At 35.3% G+C, this 22,128-nt stretch overlaps 2 protein-coding genes and 2 long non-coding RNA genes across 5 annotated transcripts in view; 1 reads left to right on the top strand and 3 right to left on the bottom strand.

The window, feature by feature from the left end:
• Nucleotides 1–10,898, bottom strand: part of hyd (E3 ubiquitin-protein ligase hyd) — an 83,668-nt gene extending 72,770 nt beyond the window's left edge. The window contains exons 1-3 of one of the 2 annotated variants that reach the window (XM_075291051.1): nt 10,839–10,898; nt 10,540–10,776; nt 4,740–4,940 (exon numbers count right to left, since the gene is read on the bottom strand). In XM_075291051.1, the coding sequence (XP_075147166.1) occupies nt 4,740–4,940; nt 10,540–10,601 (263 nt within the window). In that variant the 5' untranslated portion in view covers nt 10,602–10,776; nt 10,839–10,898. Of the gene's footprint in view, nt 1–4,739; nt 4,941–10,539 lie in introns of both variants that reach the window. The other variant, XM_075291052.1, reaches the window with a different exon arrangement.
• Nucleotides 10,899–16,525: 5,627 nt separating this feature from the next.
• LOC142239812 (uncharacterized) lies at nt 16,526–17,421 on the bottom strand. Its single transcript, XR_012723117.1, has 4 exons — nt 17,362–17,421; nt 17,077–17,242; nt 16,907–17,012; nt 16,526–16,843 (listed from the first exon to the last, which is right to left on the bottom strand). It is a non-coding gene; the product is annotated as an uncharacterized LOC142239812 (long non-coding RNA).
• A 131-nt stretch (nt 17,422–17,552) lies between these two features.
• LOC142239807 (regulator of telomere elongation helicase 1 homolog) lies at nt 17,553–19,027 on the top strand. The gene is made up of 2 exons (XM_075311573.1): nt 17,553–18,122; nt 18,178–19,027. Exons 1-2 carry the CDS (start codon nt 18,062–18,064, stop codon nt 18,312–18,314), a joined length of 198 nt encoding a protein of 65 aa, XP_075167688.1. The 5' UTR covers nt 17,553–18,061; the 3' UTR covers nt 18,315–19,027.
• Nucleotides 19,028–19,173: 146 nt separating this feature from the next.
• Nucleotides 19,174–19,802, bottom strand: LOC142239817 (uncharacterized). Its single transcript, XR_012723118.1, has 2 exons — nt 19,502–19,802; nt 19,174–19,431 (listed from the first exon to the last, which is right to left on the bottom strand). It is a non-coding gene; the product is annotated as an uncharacterized LOC142239817 (long non-coding RNA).
• Between the last annotated feature and the right edge of the window lie 2,326 nt (nt 19,803–22,128).

The raw sequence follows: 22,128 nt of genomic DNA, 5'->3' as shown, positions 1-22,128 counted from the left end.
CAGTACTTTGAAACTAGAAGTTCCGTTTTTGAGTAGATTCGTAATTTTTCTTCTTAACTGCATTCCACAAAAAATTGTGTACACATGGGCTTTAGATTAAAAGTTGTAAAGTCCACAAATTAGAATTTCAAAAAATATCGAATTTTGAAAATTTTTTGGAAAAAGGCACATACGTTCTTTCTGCCGTAACTTGTTTTTATAGATTTCTCCCAATCTTTTTTTACTTGTTTCTTATAAAACACCAAATAAGGATACGTTTTAAGCTTTATCGGCCATTTTGGTCAAGTAGTATATGAGTTCTTCTCCTCCCAAAATAAATTGTTTTAAGAAATATTACTGAGTATACCATTCCCAAAATTGGTATCAAAAATACCCAAAGTGGGGACAGAGGAATATAGAGGAATATTTCGATGTGTTACAAACGGAATGACAAAGTTAATATACCCCCATCCTATGGTGAAGGATATAAAAATTTCGGTGATAATTGTTTGTGTATTGGTACTTATGGAAGGCGTTTCTGATAAAGTTGGCGATCTGATAAATTTGACGACGTAAATCGAAACAACGTAAACCGAGGCAACGTAAATCGAGGAATTGCTGTAACAAAATTTACTTATTTCAGTAAAAAAATCTAAACAGAAAGCATTAAGAAATAATTCATTAACTAGAATAAGGTAAGGAATTTTACAAACCTTATTTCCTCTCGGGGTATAAAAGTTTACAACTGAACAAGAAAATTTTATTCAATGATATCGCATTCATAACAATAAAAAAAACGGAACTAAACCAGGGATTCCTCAAATTTATTAAAAATTCTTAAAAAATCATAAATCTTACTTCCTTTATTATAGAATCTCAAAGAAAATATAATTATAATTTGTTTTAAAATTGACAAAGAATTAAAGAAGAAATAAATATAATCATTTATAATAATAATTATTATTACATACAATGCATTTTGGGACACAGTTATGTTTTCTGATCAGTCCAAATTTAATTTATTTAAGTATGATGGCCGGTACTACTAAATATTACACATACTGTTTCCCACGTAGGTGGGAATTTGACGACATGCAAATGGCATTGGAAACCTCATATTTCTTGAAGCAAATAAAGGGTGACACGGTCAAAATTTGGTCAAGGGAAAACGCGTGTAAATCGGTGAAATCGTTTATTTAAAAAAATCAAATTAAATTTCTTTTTCAAGTTCAATTAGTATAAAATTCAGGAAAAATATTCAGTTAGGCTTTCGCTTTTCCAAATCCGAATTGCCGGGCCTCACGCTTGACACCTGCCATCAGATTTTGTACAGCCACCTTGTCCACCTTCTTCGCCGCAGAAAGCCAGTTTGCCTTGAACTGCTGCTCGTCCTTAGCAGTTTTTGTTTGGTCTTCTTTAGGTATTTCTCAATTGGGCGGAGCTCTGGCGTGTTGGGAGGGTTCTTGTCCTTGGGAACCACCTGCACGTTGTTGGCGGCGTACCACTCCATGGCCTTTTTACCGTAATGGCAAGATGCCAAATCCGGCCAAAACAGTACGGAACAACCGTGTTTCTTCAGGAAAGGCAGCAGACGTTTATTCAACACACTCTTTCACGTACATTTCTTGGTTGACAGTCCCGGAAGCTATGGAAATGCTGCTTTTCAAGCCACAGGTACAGATGACTTGCCAAACCAGATATTTCTTTGCAAACTTTGACAGTTTTATGTGCTTGAAAATATCTGCTACCTTTCGCCTTCCTTTTGCCGTATAAAACTCCTGTCCCGGAAGCTGCTTGTAGTCGGCTTTGACGTAGGTTTCGTCGTCCATTACCACAAACTTCGTCAGCATCGTCGTGTACAGCCTCCGGGATCGCGCTTTGGCTGTCGTATTTTGTTTATCATCGCGATTTGGAGTCACTACCTTCTTGTAAGTCGATAGTCCGGCTCGTTTTTTGGCTCGATGCACGGTTGTAGACGATACACCCAGCTTATTTGCGGCATCTCGGAGAGAGAGGTTAGGGTTTCGTTTGAAACTACCGGCAACTCTCTTTGTCGTCTCAGCGGCTTCCGTTTTTCGATTTCCCCCCGATCCAGACCTCCTGGCTGTCGACAAACGTTTGCTAAACACTTTAATTACATTTGTAACGGTTGATTTGGCAACTTTTAGCGATTTTGCCAGCTTTGCGTGCGAGTAGCTCGGATTTTCGCGATGCGCGAGCAAAATTTTGATACGCTGCTCTTCTTGCTTGGACGGCATTTTGACAACTGAAGAGTGAATTCCAAAATCAAAATAGGAGCAACATTCTACACACACACACCTTCAAAATGAGGGGTGTTCCGGTTTTTTAAATGCAAAATTGAAAGAAATACGTCAAGTTTATATTGACCAAATTTTGACCGTATCACCCTTTATACACAATTATGCAAATATGCACAATAAGTTAAATATTCTGTAGAATAATTTGGCCGAATCTGCCCAAAAAAAAATGAGTTTGGAAGACGGATTTGTGTTTGTCCAAGATAATGACCACAAGCATTCGTACCATATTATTAAGGAATACACCAACATTTTTAGCAAAGAAAGTTTCAAAATCAATGTGGCGTATAGAAGAAGCATGAAGAAGAAAACACCGGCAGAATAGCAACCCCTTCATTCATCTTCATTCTGGAATCTTCAATAAACAGGTAAATTCAGTGATGCCAACCTTTGTAAAAAAATGGTTTTCTTATATTTGTAGGGGTTGAAATCGTAAATGGATGGAAATCCTTTTTTGTGTTATGGTTTTCAGTTGCGGTGCTATTCACATCAGGACAAAATCATTGGACATCAACTTATTAAACTGATATATAGAATGCATTCTTCCTAATTTCTACGAAAATCACATCGTCCAAACAGATAGTGTATTTGACGCTATACGAAGTTCAACTTTCTTCAAAATTTCATTTTAACTTAAAGAAGGGGTCACTTTTTTCTGGGTGAAATAAGAAACGTGATGGACCGCATGTTAGAAAGGATTTCCAGCAATAGGAATTCAAAAAATAACAATATAAACTGATAATGGGATGTATATTAAACTGACGATGTGATGCACTTTCTAATCCATAAGTTTTTGGTTGCGGTTTACAGTGTTTCTTGTCGAAATGCCATCGCTCAGCTTCTCAATGTTTCCAAGAATGTAGCATACAAAGATTTTAGTTTTCTGCAAAGAGATTTGAGTCACTACCCTAAAGTTCGTTTCATTGTTTTATTTTGACTTACCAATTATTATAAACTATTTAAAGCAATTTCAGTTAAATGTCCAAAAGTAGTTCATTGGTCAGCGTTTTAATGTTTTAAAGAATGTAGAATCCAAATTTTGGTTTTCTGCAAAAGATGACTTCCTTAAAGTTTTATTTCATTTTTTATTTTGACTTACCAGCTCTTATAAATTATTGGACCACGAAGAACATTGTTGCACAAAGAAGTATTGTTAACCACATGTTTTTTTCATTGCATTTCAGGGTAGTGTCTTTTCAAAATTTCAGCGAGTTGGAAGTGATTCGCAAACAATTTGAAAATATATTGAAGGTGAGCTGTTTCAAGTTAAGTTGAATTTTTGTTGAAAATTATATTTACCTCCAAACTGAAAAGGTGTTGCATTTGAAAAACGCTAATACTGTGTTTATTGGGATGCGAATTATCGAGTCACGAAATTTTGTGAGACACGAGAATTGTCGTGTCCCGAAAATTTTCATGAATCCCGAGAAATGTCGTGTATCATGAAAATCGTCGTGAGTCGTGCATGGACGTGAGGTATTAAGCGTTGTTCATGCGTGAGTATGAAATTTCATTTCGTGAATGTGAATTCCTACCAACATGTCGTGCGTGAATGGGCGTGAGTAAAAATATTCCTTCGGGAATGTGCGTGAAGGTGAGCGAAATTTCACTCACGCGCACAACTCTAAGTCATACATAATACATTTTATTTTGGTATATCCACTGTAGTGAAACTACAGGTGCAAAAATGTTATTTGAACTTCATAAAAATCGTGGTTCATTTAAGTTTTTATATTTCTATACATGTATCAGACCCATGGGCTCCTGAAATTTGTCAAGATGTACCTTAATTTGGACCAAGTCTGAAGCAACCACTATGCCAATAATACTTCGAACAAAAAGAAAATCAATAAACAATCGTATTGTTTTTCCTTCTAACATCCGGTTTGTTCAGAACATTCAACTACGACAACAATATATTGTTGCATGGTATAAGTAGACCTATAGATATCACTGGAATACATATAAAAAACATGAACATTTCCAATTAGAAATTAAATAAAACTATATATTTATAAACAAATGTTCACATATGCAATTTGTGCATCATACGCGAGTCCATCTTTAATAAATAATCGAAAAATAACGTAAAAAAAAAAAAAAAATCGCATCTATCACCATCATATTGTAGGCGGCAACTTACGTAGTAAGTTCTTATTGTCAAGTAAAATGTTTACTAAGAATATGTAGACACATTCTACACATTTTTACCATGTCAGATTAAATTTATTCTAGGTATCAATCCATTAATAAATGGTAAATACCATATAGTATTTATTTTTCTTAATTTCTACAAAATTGCATCCTTCAAACAAATACAAATGGCTTTGGCGCTATACGACGTTCAATTTATTTCATTTTGAGTGTTCTTAAACAACATATGTAATATAAATCAGACATGTAACTAATGGTGTTTCCACGGAATAAAGTTTAAACACTTACCCTTTGTTCGAATCGGTTTTACTCAGATCCAATCTATCGGTATTTATTGAAAAGGCTACTCGAAAAGCCTTACCATCTTCCAGAAGAACTCCAATGTGATTGGGTCCAATAACAACATCTTTAACGGGAATTTTAAGCTGCTCAAAAATTCGGTGCGTGCCAAATCCAAATTTGTTAACTTTATCGGACACCTCTCGAAGTCTGTAAAAATCAAATATATAGCAACCATTTAGTATTTATTATGTATAGTAGAGCATAAACAGTTCAATGACGTCAAGATATGTTGTAAATAAGTACAAATTAGAGATGTGCACCTGAGTACTCACGCACACTCACGTGCGAAAGTGTGAGTTTGTACCACACTTATTGTGCGTGAGAGTTTATATAACACTTATCGTGCATGAGCGTGCGTATTTTAGCATTTCCCAAGTGAATGTAACTAAGTAAAATTTCACTCACGCGCACAACTTTTTAAAGCCAGCCTACGTGGAAAATGGTGCAAACTTCCACTGACGGACCTATCACAGAACTGGCTCCGATACTCTAGTTTATCGCAATATTAAAATTTTTGTATGTATTATTGAAATCTTATTGAACCTACAAATTTATCGAAATACAATTATTTTAAAGATAACTTGTTAAAAATATTCATGCTCAACACAAAACAGGTCTCTTTCATTGAAAACTGCATAAAGGCTGGTCCTAATTAAATATTCCAGGATGTGTACTATGGCATGCATCAAGTTATGTCGTAATGTGTAAATCAGAGAATTGCAACCGGTGGCTTTTTTTCGTATTGCAATCTTACCCACAAAATGTCGGTGGCAGTGAGTAAGACACCAATTACCGTGCGATCTCTTAATGAAAAAAAAAAACACCACCAGTATATACCCATGTTCGTTTGCAGTGTTTTGAGGTGTTAAACCAATCGGCATCGTAGCAATGCTCGCTAAACAAAAAACCAGTGTGGTAGTGTACATACACTTCAGTGTGATTGCACTCAACAACAACAACTACCAGCAGTTGGCATTAGCTTAAGAGAATTGAGAGAGTACCAAAGAAGAGAATACCAAACTGCTGCGATATGAGGTAACCATTTTGAATGATTATTTTACGTTGTTTTCGAGAGACCAACACTCATACTAACAACCACAGACAGCCCGCCGTCGTTGCAGTCGGGTCTACTGCCCGGGGCGGACACAGGGTTTTCCATCCTGTCCAAGGACTGCAAACCCCCATTTGGAGTATGCTTATTTCCCGAAAAACTCGAACATACCAACTCCAAAGGGCTACAACAACAACCACAGGCAGCCATCGGTTGCGTTGGATATTGGTGGTTGAAATTCATTGGTGTTTTAAGATTGCAAATATTGGTGTTTACTAAATACACTGCTCGGTCGGGGTAGATCGCAGCCGTTCTCTAGTGTAAATTTGCCCTATCGATGGCAAATCTACGTTAAAGCATGTATATAGAGCCGTAAGTTCGGACAGCCCAAGTCTTAAACACCCACCACTATGAATAAAATATAATAGATTCGTCTTCGCCTTACTTGAAAATTTATAGAATTTCAGGTGGAAGGAACATAATACCTTAACCCTGGAAGTCATCCTTTGTCAAAATGACGGCGCGTAATTTCATTTTCGATTTAAATTGTTTTTTAGTCCATTGGGAAATTATAAATTTATGTTATATACTAATTAAAAACAATTTGAATAAGAAAATAAACTCAATTTTGGTTCTCGTTTTTGACGACGGTGAAATTGTAGCGTCTTGAAATAAGCCGTAGTCAAAATGACGAAGGATGAGGTTAGTGTACAAAAAATAAGGATTACTTTCCAGGGTTAAGAAGATAGGCTCAAAAGATAAGCTTCATGAAGCTAAAAAAGTTTCTATATTTGAAGACTACATCAGATTCTGGATTAATAAGAATAATTTTGAGTTTTTTTTTGGGAATCTTAAATATCTCGTGTAAGCAAGCGTGCAATAAAATAATGAAATAACAATTTGATTTGAAATCTAAATTCCGTAGATATTTACCCCATTATTCGAAAGAGTACGAGAAGTAAACCCTGGAAATTAAACTTTTAGTTTCCCGAAATTTGGATGACCAGTGTCTTTTATCCGCTAAGGGAGCCACCGTGGTGCAATGGTTAGCATGCCCGCCTTGCATACACAAGGTCGTGGGTTCGATTCCTGCTTCGACCGAACACCAAAAAGTCTTTCAACGGCGGATTATCCCACCTCAGTAATGCTGGTGACAGTTCTGAGGGTCTCAAAACTTTTCTAAGTGATTTCACTGCAATGTGGACCGCCGTTCGGACTCGGCTATAAAAAGGAGGTCCCTTGTCATTGAGCTTAACATGGAATCGGGCAGCACTCAATGATAAGACAGAAGTTCACCAATGTGGTATCACAATGGACTGAATAGTCTAAGTGAGCCTGAGACATCGGGCTGCCACCTAACCTAACCTTATCCGCTCGGCACAGCTATTTGTGGTCCTAAAATACCTCAACATTTCCAATTTCAGTCATTGAGCTTAACATGGAATAGGGCAGCACTCATTGATAAGACAGAAATTCACCAATTTGGTATCACAATGGACTGAATAGTCTAAGTGAGCCTGAGACATCGGGCTGCCACCTAACCTAACCTTATCCGCTCGGCACAGCTATTTGTGGTCCTAAAATACCTCTACATTTCCAATTTCAGGCAAATCGGATAAAAACTACGGTTTCTATGAGCGCAATGCCCCAAATCGGGGTGTCGGTTTATATCGTGACTATATCAAAACGGAATGACAATCTTATTGTACCCGTACAACCTATGGTGGTGGGTGTAATGACCGGCCCTTTCAAAATTTGTCCAGAACTGGAACAGATCGATACATACCAGAGACTAGTCCTGTACCAGCTCTGGGATCTATCCATTTCCCGCAATGCAACTACAGCAAAAAGAACTCATCAGCCAGATATATTAACCCTTTCGACCCCGAATTTTTATAGATATCGGGTCGCCAAGCCCATTCGTTTGGGCGGTAGAAAATGTTGGCTTTGGCATTTGTGGATATAAAATGGTTTGTTTTGTACTTATGAGATGTATTACGTTTTATTGGATTTTTTTTTTATTATTACAGTAAATATATACTTAGATGTGCGCGTGAGTGAAATATCACTTACGCTCACGCGAATTCACGAAATATTTGAAATATTCAGAAATATTTGTACTCACGCACGCCATGTGGATAGGAATTCACGTTCACGCAAATTCACGAAATGAACAGTTGTAATCGCGCACGCTCAAGCACGAACAAAGTTTATGCCTCACGTTCCTGCATAATTCGTCACAATTTTCGTAGTTCACAACAAATCTCGTGACTCTGGAAAATTTTTCGGAACACGACAATTGGCGTGATTCACGACAAATCTCATGACTAACTGCAGTTACTGATAAGTAACATTCATAACTCACGACGGAACCATTAGCAAAATTCAAATATGTTTCACAATAAAACAACGGACGCTATTGAAATCTTAAGCGTGATAAAATCCGTGAAGGTTATTAAAATCGGTGAGCTTGAATCGTGAACGTGAATTTGTTCGTGAGTGTGAGCTTTTTCTGTCTCTGTTTTAACGAGAATGTGCATTTTATCGTCAACGTCAATTTTATCGTGAGCGTGTATTGGACCGCGAACGTGAATTTTAATCGTGAGCGTGATTTCGGAGAAATTTTACTCACGCAAATCACGAACACAATTTGATTTTTGCTCACGCATGGCAAATTTTTGTTTAGTCCCGTTCACGCACATTCACGAGATTTAGTTTAAACGGCGTCGCGTGAATCATGAGAAAATGGTTTGTTTTTTTTTTGTTCTGAACCCATGCCAGTTTGACTGGCGGTCTAATAACAAAAACCCTATATTTGTGCTAATCCACCAGTATGTTGCCAAAGGCTGATATCTACGGCTTCTTCACTTTTTACGATTCTTTTCAAATTCCTCCTCAGCACTGCACATATGTCTTCAACATCATTGCCGCAATCCTCGTCACTGGGACATCCCAGTCGAAGTTCTAAATTTGTTTAATATTGTTTTTCAAACTTTTTTCTCTAGGTCCCATGTCCAAAAATATGTAATTTTACTACCACAATTGCCCAAAGTTGCCCACAGGCAACTTTTCAATTTTAAAAATTTCTCACTTGTTTTTTTTTTTTGCAATTCTAGGATTTGACTTCCACAAATATTTTATTGGATATGTACTACAACAGATTTAATAAAAACTTTCAAAACATTTCTTGTAATTTTTGAAAAAATCTCTTTATAAAATCCGTTTTCCAAATTCGCAAATATTTTTTCTTGAGGTACTTGCGTATTAATGAAAGTAAACTTGCTAAATGACAACCAAATTGGCTGTTTTTTAATACAACTTAAAAAGAACACTTGTAGCTCTCGATACCGTTACAGTTTTATGAACAAAAACAACGCTTACAGCTAGTCTCAAAATACAAAAAGTTGCCCACAGGCAACTTTAGGGTCGAAATAGTTAAATGCAATTGAAGTAAGTCAACACATAAATTGAATGAATGAAATAAAATTTTAATTGTATCAATTAATGTTTAGTTGACGACGGTAGCGTCATTTCCGTAATTTCAACTGGAATTGGATCAAATAATTTCCTGATTCAATAATGTTGTGCTATTAAATAAAACACACGTAACATATATTTTATTATATCAAAACGATTCTGAACTATTGAGAATTTATTAACTCAAACTGAATACATAAAAAATGAATATTTCATAGCCTACTAGAATGAAACTGAAATAGCCTACTATAATCAAAGGTGTCAAGTACATAATAGAGAAGTAGATACATAGTGTATCACAACAAATAAAAAAAATGATTTCTATGTTATTTAAATACTCGATTTCTGTTCTGAAATATTCGCATGTTTTTTAATATATCTTTCATACACCCAAAGAAATTTGTTAGTAGGGACAGCAGAAAAGTCTGCTAAACAGCAGAAAATCTGCTAAAAAAGGGACCGCAGTCACTTTTTGCTGAAATAACAAACATTGCCTGCTATTTTTTAAGCTCGATTACACTAAAACATGTTTTAGTTTGACTGAAACAAATAAAAGTGCTAACTTAGGAGCTATCCTAACATAATTAAAACAATATTTTATGAATATCTATAGTATTTGCCCAAAAATCTGAATATTTATCAAATTGAGGCATAACAGCAAACAAAATGTTTGCTAATCTATTTAGGAGCTTGTAAGTAATATACAGTGCAAAAATATACCAACAACTACTTTTGGTTCTTAAATATGCTTTGGGGACTATTTATAAAGTAAAAATTTTATAATTTGTTGTTCGTTGGGCCCTGAAGTACAAAAATATAACAGCAGATATCGACTGCTGTTTTTAGCGGACTTTTTTCTATGAGTGTAGGGTGTTTAAATACAAATTGTATTCAAGTTATCCTGGACAAGAGTCCGCTACTAGGATTTGCGATTATCGGAAGATAGGAGAATTTGTCGAAATAAGAGATCGTACCCATGTAGCCTTCGATGAATTTCAATTTGCTGGAGTTTGCAATTGGTTGAAAATGATATTTGAGACTATTACTCGACTCCCGGAACAATCCTAAAACAAAACTAGCTACAACATAGTTCATTTCAAAAGATGGAATACCTTTATATATTAAAGTCTTACAACATCTTTACATTGCTTCGACATGTGTTCGAAGCCATGATTGGTAGAGACGACAAAACAACTTTCAGCAATAAGACAAACTTACCTTTCTATAAATTGTTCATCTGTTCCAGGAAGTGGGTGCAGTACAAACTGTATGGACGTCATCTCACTTACAATTCCTTAGCGGGCAGTCTTCCGACAAATACAATCACTTTTAGGCTTTGTTTTCAATAAAAATCTTGAACAAAAGGAAATGTATGAAGAAACTCCAAGATGTATTAGGAGGCCTTTTCTACTTTGCGGGTATTGTATTTCAAGCGCAATGATACACTTAGTAGGACTAAGGTGAGGATAAACACATGTACTATGAAATTTTCATTCAAAAACGCGAAAATTACTCACTGCAGCCATTTATTTTCTATTTTCACCGAACAATATTGAAAAATAATTGTAGAGATGCAACTATACCGAGTATGTGAATATCGGTTTAAATGCGACATTTGAGCTCAGTTCGCGTACTCGGTAATTTTTGGTAATGGGTCTGTTTGAGTACTTTTTCAGTAAAATTATTGAGTTGGTCCCTGCCAACAATTGTTGAATTTGACAGCACTATTCAAAATCCCCACCACGTCGAAAACAATCATATACGCCATCAAAAACGGAAAGAGCCGTTACAATTGAGAAGTTGTAACACGCCAAGTTATTACAAAAAAAGTTTCTCGTCAGTGCGATTTTTTTAATAATCCTTAAAGCTGAGTACTATGTTCAGTTTTCAAGCTGAAAAACAGCTTTTGTTCACGGTTACTTTTTTTAAATTACCCTGCCAGCATTTCAAAGTTCCATTTCATCTTCATCGCTACCACAGACTCGTAAATGTCACCACAACCATCGCGAACTGTGATGGGGGAAGCATATCAAAAAGTACAAAATGTACATTAAAGTATTTTGCCATCACTACTGTTAGAAGAGCCATTTTATTTTTTGTGAAACGCCAAGGGCAACCAGCTTGTTATATTTTATTTAAATAAAAACGAAAATAAAGTTCTGAAAACATAGATATTACGCTTAAAATTGTGAAAGGTATATTGGTGAACAATTTTTGATTTTCCAAATGGAATAAAGTGATTGTTTTTCAAATATTTTACAGACACGCTGCCTCCATCGAATAAAAACACTGGCTGATAGACGCTGCAACATCTAACTCGCTACTTGTAACTCTACATAATCATTAATGCAAAAAATTATGTTAAATGTGATGTGATAGTGGTATAAATGTTATATTTTTAAGAATTTGTAAATGATTAATCAAATAAATATCTAAACAAACGTGTTTTACTCGACCACAATGATTCTTACCACTATCTTAAAATGTGATTTTTCTGATTGTTTGGAGGGTCTCTTTGGCGTCGTTCTAAATTGATCTATAAAGGCACCTAATAATTGCACTCATGCGAAACCTTTTTGTAGTAACTTGGCGTGGTACAACTTCTCAATAGTGACGGCGCTTTTCCGACGAGTTTTTGATATCGTATATGATTGTTTTCGACGTACTGGGGATTCTCAGAAGCGCCCCCAAATTCAAAAAATGTTGGCAGGGTAGTTAAATTTTAAATATAATACCTCATTCACATTACACTTCCAAAATCCACTTTGACTAGATTTCAACTGTCATTTGCCTTATAAAAAGTAGATTTGAAATCTCAAAAATGTGGATTTTGAGTGTAATGTGTAGAGCCTATAAAATGATTCACAATCAATTCCTTAGATCTTTTCCATTCATTATTTCACAAGACTTCATAAAAATATAGTCTTCGTCATATAGCTTTGTGTACTTTTAATTTAGTGTTTTGGTGAAAAATACGAACATAGTACTCACCTTAAGGCCGGTACTCTGTTCGGGTTTCGTGTTGAAACTCCATACAAAACCAAAAAATGCGAAAAACTAGCGAAATTTTTTCCATTTGTGTTACTTTGTTTTTTCGAGTGGGAAAACTGACGTTTATAGCATGGCGCCATTTGCAATGTGAATTAAGAAATAGTTTATTTATTAAAACTATTTGTGTGGGTTTATAACGCAAACACGGATCATATTTTTGTTCCGAAAACATCCCTGCCAACATTTTTTGAATTTGGTGGCGCTTCTGAGAATCCCCACTACGTCGAAAACAGTCGTATACGATATCCAAAACCCCTCGCCGTCACTATTGAGAAGTTGTACCACGCCAAGTTACTTCAAAAAAGCATCGCATGTGTGCAATTATTAGGTTCCTTCCGGATACATTTAGAAGGACGCCAATAAAACCCCTTCAAACAACCAGAGAAAGTGTATTTTAAGATAAGGTAGGTACTATGTTCGGTTTCCGCAGCGAAATCCCATACAAAACCAAAAATGCGATAAACTACCAAAATATTTTTTCATTTGTGGTACTTTGTTTTTTTTTCGAGTTGAAAAACTGACGTAAAGCGCACAGTCCCTAATTAGATCGTGTTAAATCCTTCCATATGTTGAGATTAGTTAGTTTCAAAACATGGCGCCATTTGCAATGTGAATTAAGAAATAATTTATTTATTCAAATGATTTGTGTGAAATTACAACACAAATGTGGTTCGCATTGTTATTTAAAAATGCAATAAGATCGATTGACAAAATAAAAATAACTTGGAGTGGTGTTTTCGTAATGAAGTCACCATCTATCGTCGGGAACAGTGACTTTTGCTTAGGAACTACCCTTGAACGTGAGTTATAGGCTTATGTTGATTGAACAAAAAGTTTCACTTTGACTATAGCTATTGTATGGTGTACGTGTTTTAACTGGTCACCCAATGATGTTGTTCCCTCCGAGGTAACAACATTGGCAAATGAAATGGCGTTGTTATCCTTTGTGGGAACCGTGGTGGTGACCACTGGATTTGAAATTGCTAGTGAGGCGGCAACAGCACGGGCATAAGTACACTCTTGTCCGCTGGTATTGCAATGCGATTGTGTAGATATTGTGGACACCAACGAATTAAGTTTGTTGATGAATGAGTCTATTGCTGCGCATGATGTAACAGTTAGCATAACACCGGAATTATATGTTTGTTAGATGGGCGTTACAAACTGACGGTATCCATTTGGAAAAGCTGAAGAAGACGACAATGTACCACATGTCGTTAAAGCTGTTGCCGAATGTGGTAAGACACCAGGAGTAGAGCGGCTGGCGTTTTATTCTTAACAATTATTAGTGTCCAGTGCTGTGTGAGGTTTGGTTGCAAAACAATTTAAAAACTGGTAAAAAAAACTTTTCAAAACAATTATCATGAATGCGTGTGTGTAAACAATCTAATCAGCTGCTGCGTATACATATGCAATAATTTTATGACGTTTGGCGATGTTGTCAATTAAATTTCGGAGAAATAAACGCGACATATTTCCAAAATGGCTGTTTTCTTCCTTCGAAATCTATTGTCAACACTCTCATTTTTCAACGCGAAAGAATGATTTAGGGGCTTTTTTTCGTGCCAATAAACATAGTACCTACCTTATATCGGTCTGTACGATTCACCTTTACTCGAATCTTTGCCTGGCTTCAGTAGTGGAATCACCCTTCCCATCTTCCAGACATCGGGTATAACGAGTGATTCCAAGGACAAATTGAGGAGTCTGGTCAGGTACTCAAATCCCAGTATTCCAAGGTGCTTCAGCATTGCATTGAAATTCCAACTTCGGGTGCGGTAAATTGTGGTGTATCATCGGCTCGGAGACCACGTATGCGACGAGTGGCTCTCCTTTTCGCTCTATCACTCTCGGGATGCTCGCCAAACTGTTGGTTGAAGTATTTGGCGCATCTCTTCGGATCAGTCACGTCGCCAAAGGTGACTGAAATCCCATCATCCCTAGTAGCGGGATTCGAGAGGGCTCTCACTGTTGACCAGCTGGAATGAAGCGAGCGGCTGCTGCGTTGATGATGTCCCGGAACACCCTCTGGGCAACATGAACATGAGAAGGGGACGGGAGCTCACTGAAGCGGCGATCTATATATTCTCTGAAGCCTTCCCAGTTGGCTTTCTTTTGGTTTATGAACGTCCGGCGTTCAGAGGTTATGAAATCGGAGGGTCGGTTAATGGTGAGAATTATGGGGAGGTGGTCTGAACCCAATGATATGACGGGTTGCCAGGAAACGTCATTTATCATACCAGGCGATGCTAAGGATAAATCTTGGGAACTGCTGCAGTCACCCATAATTCTCGTGGGGGCCTCTTCGTTCAACGTGCAAAATGTGGAGTCATCTATCTGCTCTGCCAAAGCTATGCCTCTCTGGTCATTACCCAGGAGAGAATGCCAAAGTTCGTGGTGGGAATTAAATTCTCCTAGTACCAATCGGTTATGCCCGCACAACAGCCACTCAATGTTTGGGCTATAACCTGGAGCACAGCTACCAACCGGCGGTAAATACACATTGTATAGCTCTATCTCGGCTGCCCCAGACTTCACTGCTACCCCCATACATTCCATGTAGGAGTCACTAATGTCTGACGCAAGCGGGATAGGCCTATACTGCACGGAACGGTGTAATATGAAAGCCAGGCCACCACCTCCATTCCTTGTGCGATCCTTACGCAGCACATCCCTGCCAACATTTTTTGAATTTGGGGGCGCTTCTGAGAATCCCCTCTACGTCGAAAACAATTATATACTACATCAAAAACTCGTCGGAAAAGCGCCGTCACTATTGAGAAGTTGTACCACGCCAAGTTACTACGAAAAAGTTTCTCATCAGTGCAATTATTAGGTGACTATTTAGATCAATTTCGAAGGACGCCAATAAGAACCCCTGCAAACTATCAGAAAAAGTGCATTTTAAGGTAATTGTAGAAGAATCATTGTGGTCAAGTAAAACACGATTGTGTAGATGTTTATTGATTTGATTAAACATTTATAATTTCTTATAAATATAACATTTTTCGGTTTATCTCATCACATTTAACATAATTAATAAAAGAATGATGTTGAGTTTTAAGTAGCAAGTTACATATTGCAGCGTCTGTCAGCCAGTTTGTTTATTTTCGATGGAGACAGCGTGCCTGGAAAAATATTTGAAAAACGATCACACTATTCTATTTGGAAATTCGAAAATTGTTCACCATATACCTTTCACAATTTTAAGCGTAATATCTATGTTTTCAGAACTTTATTTTCGTTTTTATTTAAATAAAATATAAAAAGCTGGTTGCGCTTGGCGTTTCACAAAAAATAAAATGGCTCTTCTAACAGTAGTGATGGCAAAATACTTTCATGTACATTTTGTACTTTTTGATATGCTTCCCCCATAACAGTCGCGATGGTTATGGTGACATTTACGAGTCTGTGGTAGCGATGAGGATGAAATGGAACTTTGAAATGCTGGCAGGGTTAATACCAAACAGTAATGGCCACGTACCGCCATTTTTCTACAAGTGTAATAACTTTTCTATGGGTAAAGTCAAGTTGAAATTTTGTTAAAAAATTATATTTATCCTCAAGGCCGGTATGCACCTCTAGCGAAAATAACAGGGTTGTCAAAAGCATATTTTGGCAGCAAACATTTCCCAATAAACACAAACGTTAGAAAAATGCAAAATTTCAACAATTTTTCAAAAATTTTTTCAAAGGATTAGGGTAATATTCAAGTTGAAAAATTGTTGAGAAAATCGCGTTCTCAACAAAAAACAGACATTAACCTCAACAGTGGAATTCAACACATTAGCAATAATATCTCAAGTGTTATCCTCAAATTGAAATGTATCGCTGCTCAATAATTTGTCAAACAATTTTCGATGCGAGTCAAATTCAAAATTAACATTGTTGCAAATACTTTTCAACCTAAATTTGTATGAATGATATCCCCACTTAAAATTGAAAGTCAAAGCCAAAATTCTATGAATTTTGTATAATTTATACATTTTCTTCAAAATAAAATATATAATAATACACTACACTACATAATACACTACAATACCAATTGATAAATAATAATCTTATCAAACATATCAACAAATAAGAACAAAAAAAAAACAAACAACAAAACTTTAAATATCTTAAACATTATTAGTAAACACTTTTGCATTGATGATTCGATTTCCTTCCTTTTGTTCCTTCCTTTTATTAACATGCGGGCAATTTGAAATTAGGAACGTACTGGACCGCGTGTTAGAATTGGTTTCCAGCAGAAGGAATTCACAAAATATCCATTTTAAACTGTTAATAGCATATGAATTAAACTGACGATGTGATGCACATTTTCATCCAGAAGTTGTTGATTTCAACAATTTGTTGTTTTTAACAATTTTAATTGGTTGGAAACTTTTTCTTGTCGATAAGCCACTAATTTTTCATTGGTCAGCCTCTTAATGTTTGCAAGAATGTAGCATCCAAAGATTTTAGTTTTCTGCAGAGATTTAAATTTAGTGACTTCTCTAAAGTGTTGATTTAATTTTTCATATTGACGTACCAATTATTATAAACTATTTGAAGCAGTTCCAGTTAATTGTCCACCATTTTTTCATCGGTCATCTTTTTAATGTTTTCAAGAACGTAGGATCCATAATTTTAGTTTTCTGCAAAGAGATATACATTTAGTGACTTCCTTAAAGTTTTATTTCATTTTCTATTTTCGCTTACCTCTTTTTATAAACTATTTGGTTATTTGTCTAAAATTTTCCATTTTTTTATTTCTTGCAATTGACCACGAACTTCGTTGCACAAATAAGTATTGAAAACCACATGGTTTTTTCGTTGCATTTTAGGGTAGTGTTTTGTCAAAGTTTTCTCATATTATCTTCAACAACTTTTCAAAGATTTCGTCAATATTTTGGCAAATTGGAAGTAATTCGCAAACAATTTGAAGATGTATTGAAGATGAGCTATTTCAAGTCAAGTTGAATTTATATTGAAAATTATATATACCCTCAAACTGAAAAGTTGTTGCATTTGAAAAACGCTCATCCTGTGTTTATTGGGTTAATTTATTACAATTATTGTGTGCGTAAAAGTTTTAAAAGGTCTGTAAATAATAAACAATTTATTTGAGGAATTTTTGGAACATATATTAACAATTTTTAAAAGCGATTAGCTGGTTTAAAATGTGTGTACACAGCCCTGTTTTTTTGTTGTAGACTTAAATAAATTTTTGCTACCGAAAATTTCGCTAGAGGTGCATACCGGCCTTCAAACTGAAAAGTTGTTGCATTTGAAAAACGCTCATCCTGTGTTTATTGGGATGTGACTCAGTTTATTGAAGTGTATACATAAACGACAGAAGGGGTCATTAATAGCGTAATTAGATCGGTAATAGTCCTCGTGCAATAGTTGTAAATTCCTCGTAGGTCTAATTGCAAGGCATATTAATCCAGGTAAAGTCATGCAATCAGGTGACTAATATCGACATTCATCTTGTCAAAGGCTTCGTTTACGTTTAGTAGATTTGTTTACATTCTTTGTTTACATATATATTGCCATATGACGGAGGCATAAGGCAAATAAATGTTGAAGAATGTATTGCTAAACTGAAACACTATGGTTCGAGTGTACGAATTGAGGCATTAAGGAATCTAAGAGATGCAATAGCAATAAATCATGGGATCCCTATGAAGTTCAAAGAGCTTATATGGAAAAGGTCATCATATGTCTACGAGATGGATCAAATGGTTTTCTGGAATCCCCAACGGGTATAAAATAAAGTATAACAATGTAACCACCAATAAAACAAAAACTTTCTCATAGGAACCGGTAAAACCTTGTGTTCATCTTTGGAATGGCTGCAATCCCGAAAAGAGGAAATGAAGATGCAAATACAACAAACAGCACCGCCACCAATTATTTTAAAAACAATCCTATTTAGGCGGAGCACCTGTAAATGATTGCTCGTGCAAAGCCCAAGGGTGGTAGCTGGGGTCTTCCTAAAATAATATATACTGGGAAACTTGAGGTACCCATTCACACCTAACGCAAGATATGTAAGAATTAAAGCGGACATCTTTCTCATTTACGAGAGCGGTGGTTTTGGGATCCAGAGATCAATTGTGTATATATCCCGAGGTATTGCGAGAACAGGGCAATTCAAATAAAACACAGATCGATTTGTCGATTGCGAGTCCAAAAAAGAACTTGTGCCTTTCATCATCGTGTGGAATCGCGCAAAGATGATCTGGATTTAATGGACATTGAAGACTTGGTCAAAGTTGGTAAAAACTCAAAATGTGTCCATATTATGGAGCCAAAGAATAGATTGAAGATGCAGACAATGTGTTTATGTCCTATAACTACTTATTGGACAAATCTGCACGGAAACAAATAGAATTGAATTGAGCAATACCTCATAATATCGTAAAGATAAATAATAAATAATTTTTATGATTTTTTACAATTTTTAATGGATTCTAACGCTTGTCTGAAACGTTTGACCTCAAATATTTTCAAAAATTCATAATTTTTTCAGATTGAATTTAGCATTTTTTCGACAAAATTTAAATAATTTGTACCATTTTATGAATTCTTAAACAGTTCTTAACCAATTTGAAACAAAAAATTTAACATTACCAATTAAAAATATGAATAAAACATGTTATAAAAAATTGAATGAAAAGAACTTCCTGTGTAGTTAAAATGAAGAACATCATTGGGAGTACATCTTCTGGAAGTTCTTTTAAAGTTGTGCCTTTGGAAGAACTTCCAAATTTTTTGGTGTTCTCTCACTTCACCTAGGCTCTGTGCTAACCATTCCAAAGTTCAGCTTCCTTGGCTGAACGAAAACGTCTACTACGCTGTTGATTCATTTTTGCACGAGGGGCCACGCCGTCAATGGCCATAAAGAATAATTTCTGTGGTTTAATTAGAAAAAACAACTTGTCAATATAGTTGAATATGTCCTTCAACATATCCTCCTGTTATGTTGAGATTGATGTTTGTATCATCGGAATGGGAGCAATTGTGAATAATGCCATTCATATCCAAATAAAGATTATCAAAATCGGGAACCTAAATAGAATACACAAGAAGCTCAAAATTATTTCCTCCAACTTGTTACTACATGTCACTCCACACTTACGCATTGTTTCCAGGCCAATTCACTGAGACAAGGATACCGTTCACTTATGTAGCGGAAAAATTTCGCCCCATTCTTTGTTGTTGTTTTGTATTGATGTCTGCCTTAGGCATATATTTAACTTCAAATCACTTTTTGTTCTTTGTAATAAACAATTGTTGGCTGAAAACAACACTACACATACACAAAATGTCAACTTAAGTCATTTGCCATTTTAGTTTGACATTATAATTATCATGGGGGGGGGGTACACACGTTTGCTCGTGACTTTACCTTTAATTAATATGCCTTGGTCTAATTGGAACCTTTAGTAATAAACGATCGAAAAGAAATTCGGAACTGGTTCTGCCTTGAAGTATATTCAACACAAAAGAAACATTTAACATAATTCTACGACTTTCTAATGTAGGTAGTTTAACCATATGTATATCCCAGTAAAAAAAGCGTCGCCAAAAAAGTAATGAAAATGTTCTTTTTGTATCCGGAAGTGGTGCAAAATTGCGGCAGAAGCGATGAATTTAACATGGACTTGTCATAGGACGGAAGTCCTCCATTTCAAACAAACAAAACAGTCGTATACGATATCCAAAACTCCTCGGAAATGCGCCGTCACTATTGAGAAGTTGTACCACGCCAAGTTACTACAAAAAAGTATTGCATGAGTGCAATTATTAGGAGACCTTCTGGATACATTTAGAAGGATGCCAATAAGAGCCCCTTCAAACAATCAGACAAAGTGCATTTTAAGATAGTTGTAAAAGAATCATTGTGGTCAAGTAAAACACGATTGTTTAGATGTTTATTCATTTTATGAAACATTTATAAATTCTCATAAATATAACATTTATACGACTATCACATCACATTTAACACATTTTTATGCATTAATAAGAGATTGATGTTGAGTTACAAGTTGTAAGTTAAATGTTGTAGCGTCTATCAGCCAGTACTTTTATTCCCAATGGAGGCAGCGTGTCTGGAAAAATATTTGAAAAACTATCACTTTATTCCATTTGGAAAGTCAAAAATTGTTCACCAATTTACTTTTCACAATTTTAAGCGTAATAACTATGTTTTCAACACTTTATTTTCGTTTTCATTGAAATAAATTATATTAAGCCAGTTGCGCTTGGTGTTTTACAAAATATAAAATGGCTCTTGTAACAATAGTGATGGCAAAATACTTTCATGCGAATAGTGATGGCAAAATACTATCACAGTTGGCGATTGTTGCAGTGTCACTTACGAGTCTATGGTAGCGATGAGGATGAAATGGAACCTTGAAATGCTGGCAGGGTTACTGTGATATTTTGAAAAATAAATACTTTTTTTTATTGTTAATGGATTCTAACGCTTGTCGGAAATAGGGATCTATAAATCGATTATTCGAATTTTGGCATGAAAATCTAAAAAATCGAAATCGATTATTAACCTAAAAATAATCGCAAAATTTTAGATTTGTTTTCGTATTCATTGGTTTCAATTCAATTGAAAAATACCAAGATATTTCTTAATTTTTATTCATAGAATTCTATTACCAATAATAATAAAAATACTGATTTGATTAAGTTAAATATCAAATTGGTTTTAATGAATCCTTTATGTTTTCAATTTCCTTGAATTTATTTGGGGAAATAATGATAAATGATTTGTACATGTTAAAAATTTCATACTTAACATTTTAAAAATATATTAAACAAATTAAAAAAAATTAACATGTTTGACTGGAACACTAATTTTTCCATTTCTCTCCAACTCGCAAAAACAAAATAGATTTCATAAAATCGAATATGGTGTATAATCATTATTTCTACGAAATTCGATTACGAAAAATCGAATATTCGAATTTTGAATGGTAAAAATAATCGAAAATCGGTTGTTGATTAAAAGTCAATAATCGAAAAATCGATTATTGGTTTGTACTATAGATCCCTAGTCCGAAACGTTTGACCTCAAATATTTTCAAAAATGCACTATTTTTTCAGATTGGATTTAGCATTTTATTTAACAAAATTTTTCTCATATGAAGGTAAATTGTTGTAATTCCATCCCTTGTCCCGTAGACAAAAAAGAAATTATTTTTGAACAGATTCAATCTTTTCGCGGTGTATGGGTGAGTACTAGAGGTGTGCACGTGACACGAAATTATCGTGACTCACGAACATTTTCGAGATTCGTGCGTGAGTCACGCTCATGAAAACAGCGTGAGTGTGCGTGAGCGTGATTAACAAACCAAAATGTCGTGCGTGAGCGTGAGTCACGAAAATAATATCTTCGTGATTGTGCGTGAGTAACGAACTACACTCACGAAAATATTCCTGCTCACCAATATAAAACGCTTAAAGGCCGGTATGCACCTCTAGCGAAAAATTTCATTCCCATAAGAAATGCATTGCTATTTATGCTAACGAAATTTTCGGTAGCATTCAATTTCGTAAGCTGGTACGCACCTCTAATGAAAATAACAGGGTTGTCGAAAGCATATTTTGGCAGCAAACATTTAATTTATTACAATCATTGTGTGCGTAAAAGTTTTAAAAGGTCTGTAAATAATAAACAATTTATTTGAGGAATATTTGGAACATATATTAACAATTTTTAAAAGCGATTAGCTGGTTTAACATTTGTGT

The sequence above is a fragment of the Haematobia irritans genome, chromosome 1, assembly GCF_050003625.1.
Source record: "Haematobia irritans isolate KBUSLIRL chromosome 1, ASM5000362v1, whole genome shotgun sequence".
Lineage (NCBI taxonomy): Eukaryota > Metazoa > Arthropoda > Insecta > Diptera > Muscidae > Haematobia > Haematobia irritans.
The sequence above is the reverse complement of the archived record's forward strand: the minus strand, read 5'-3'. Positions and strand labels throughout refer to the sequence as shown.

What these genes read in the sequence shown, in the direction of transcription:
- LOC142239807 (XM_075311573.1), top strand. Translation starts at nt 18,062, where the DNA reads ATGGAAAAGGTCATCATATGTCTACGAGATGGATCAAATGGTTTTCTG. An exon ending in TTTTCTGGAATCCCCAACGG is followed by an intron (nt 18,123 to 18,177) that starts GTATAAAATAAA and finishes ACTTTCTCATAG; the next exon opens with GAACCGGTAAAACCTTGTGT.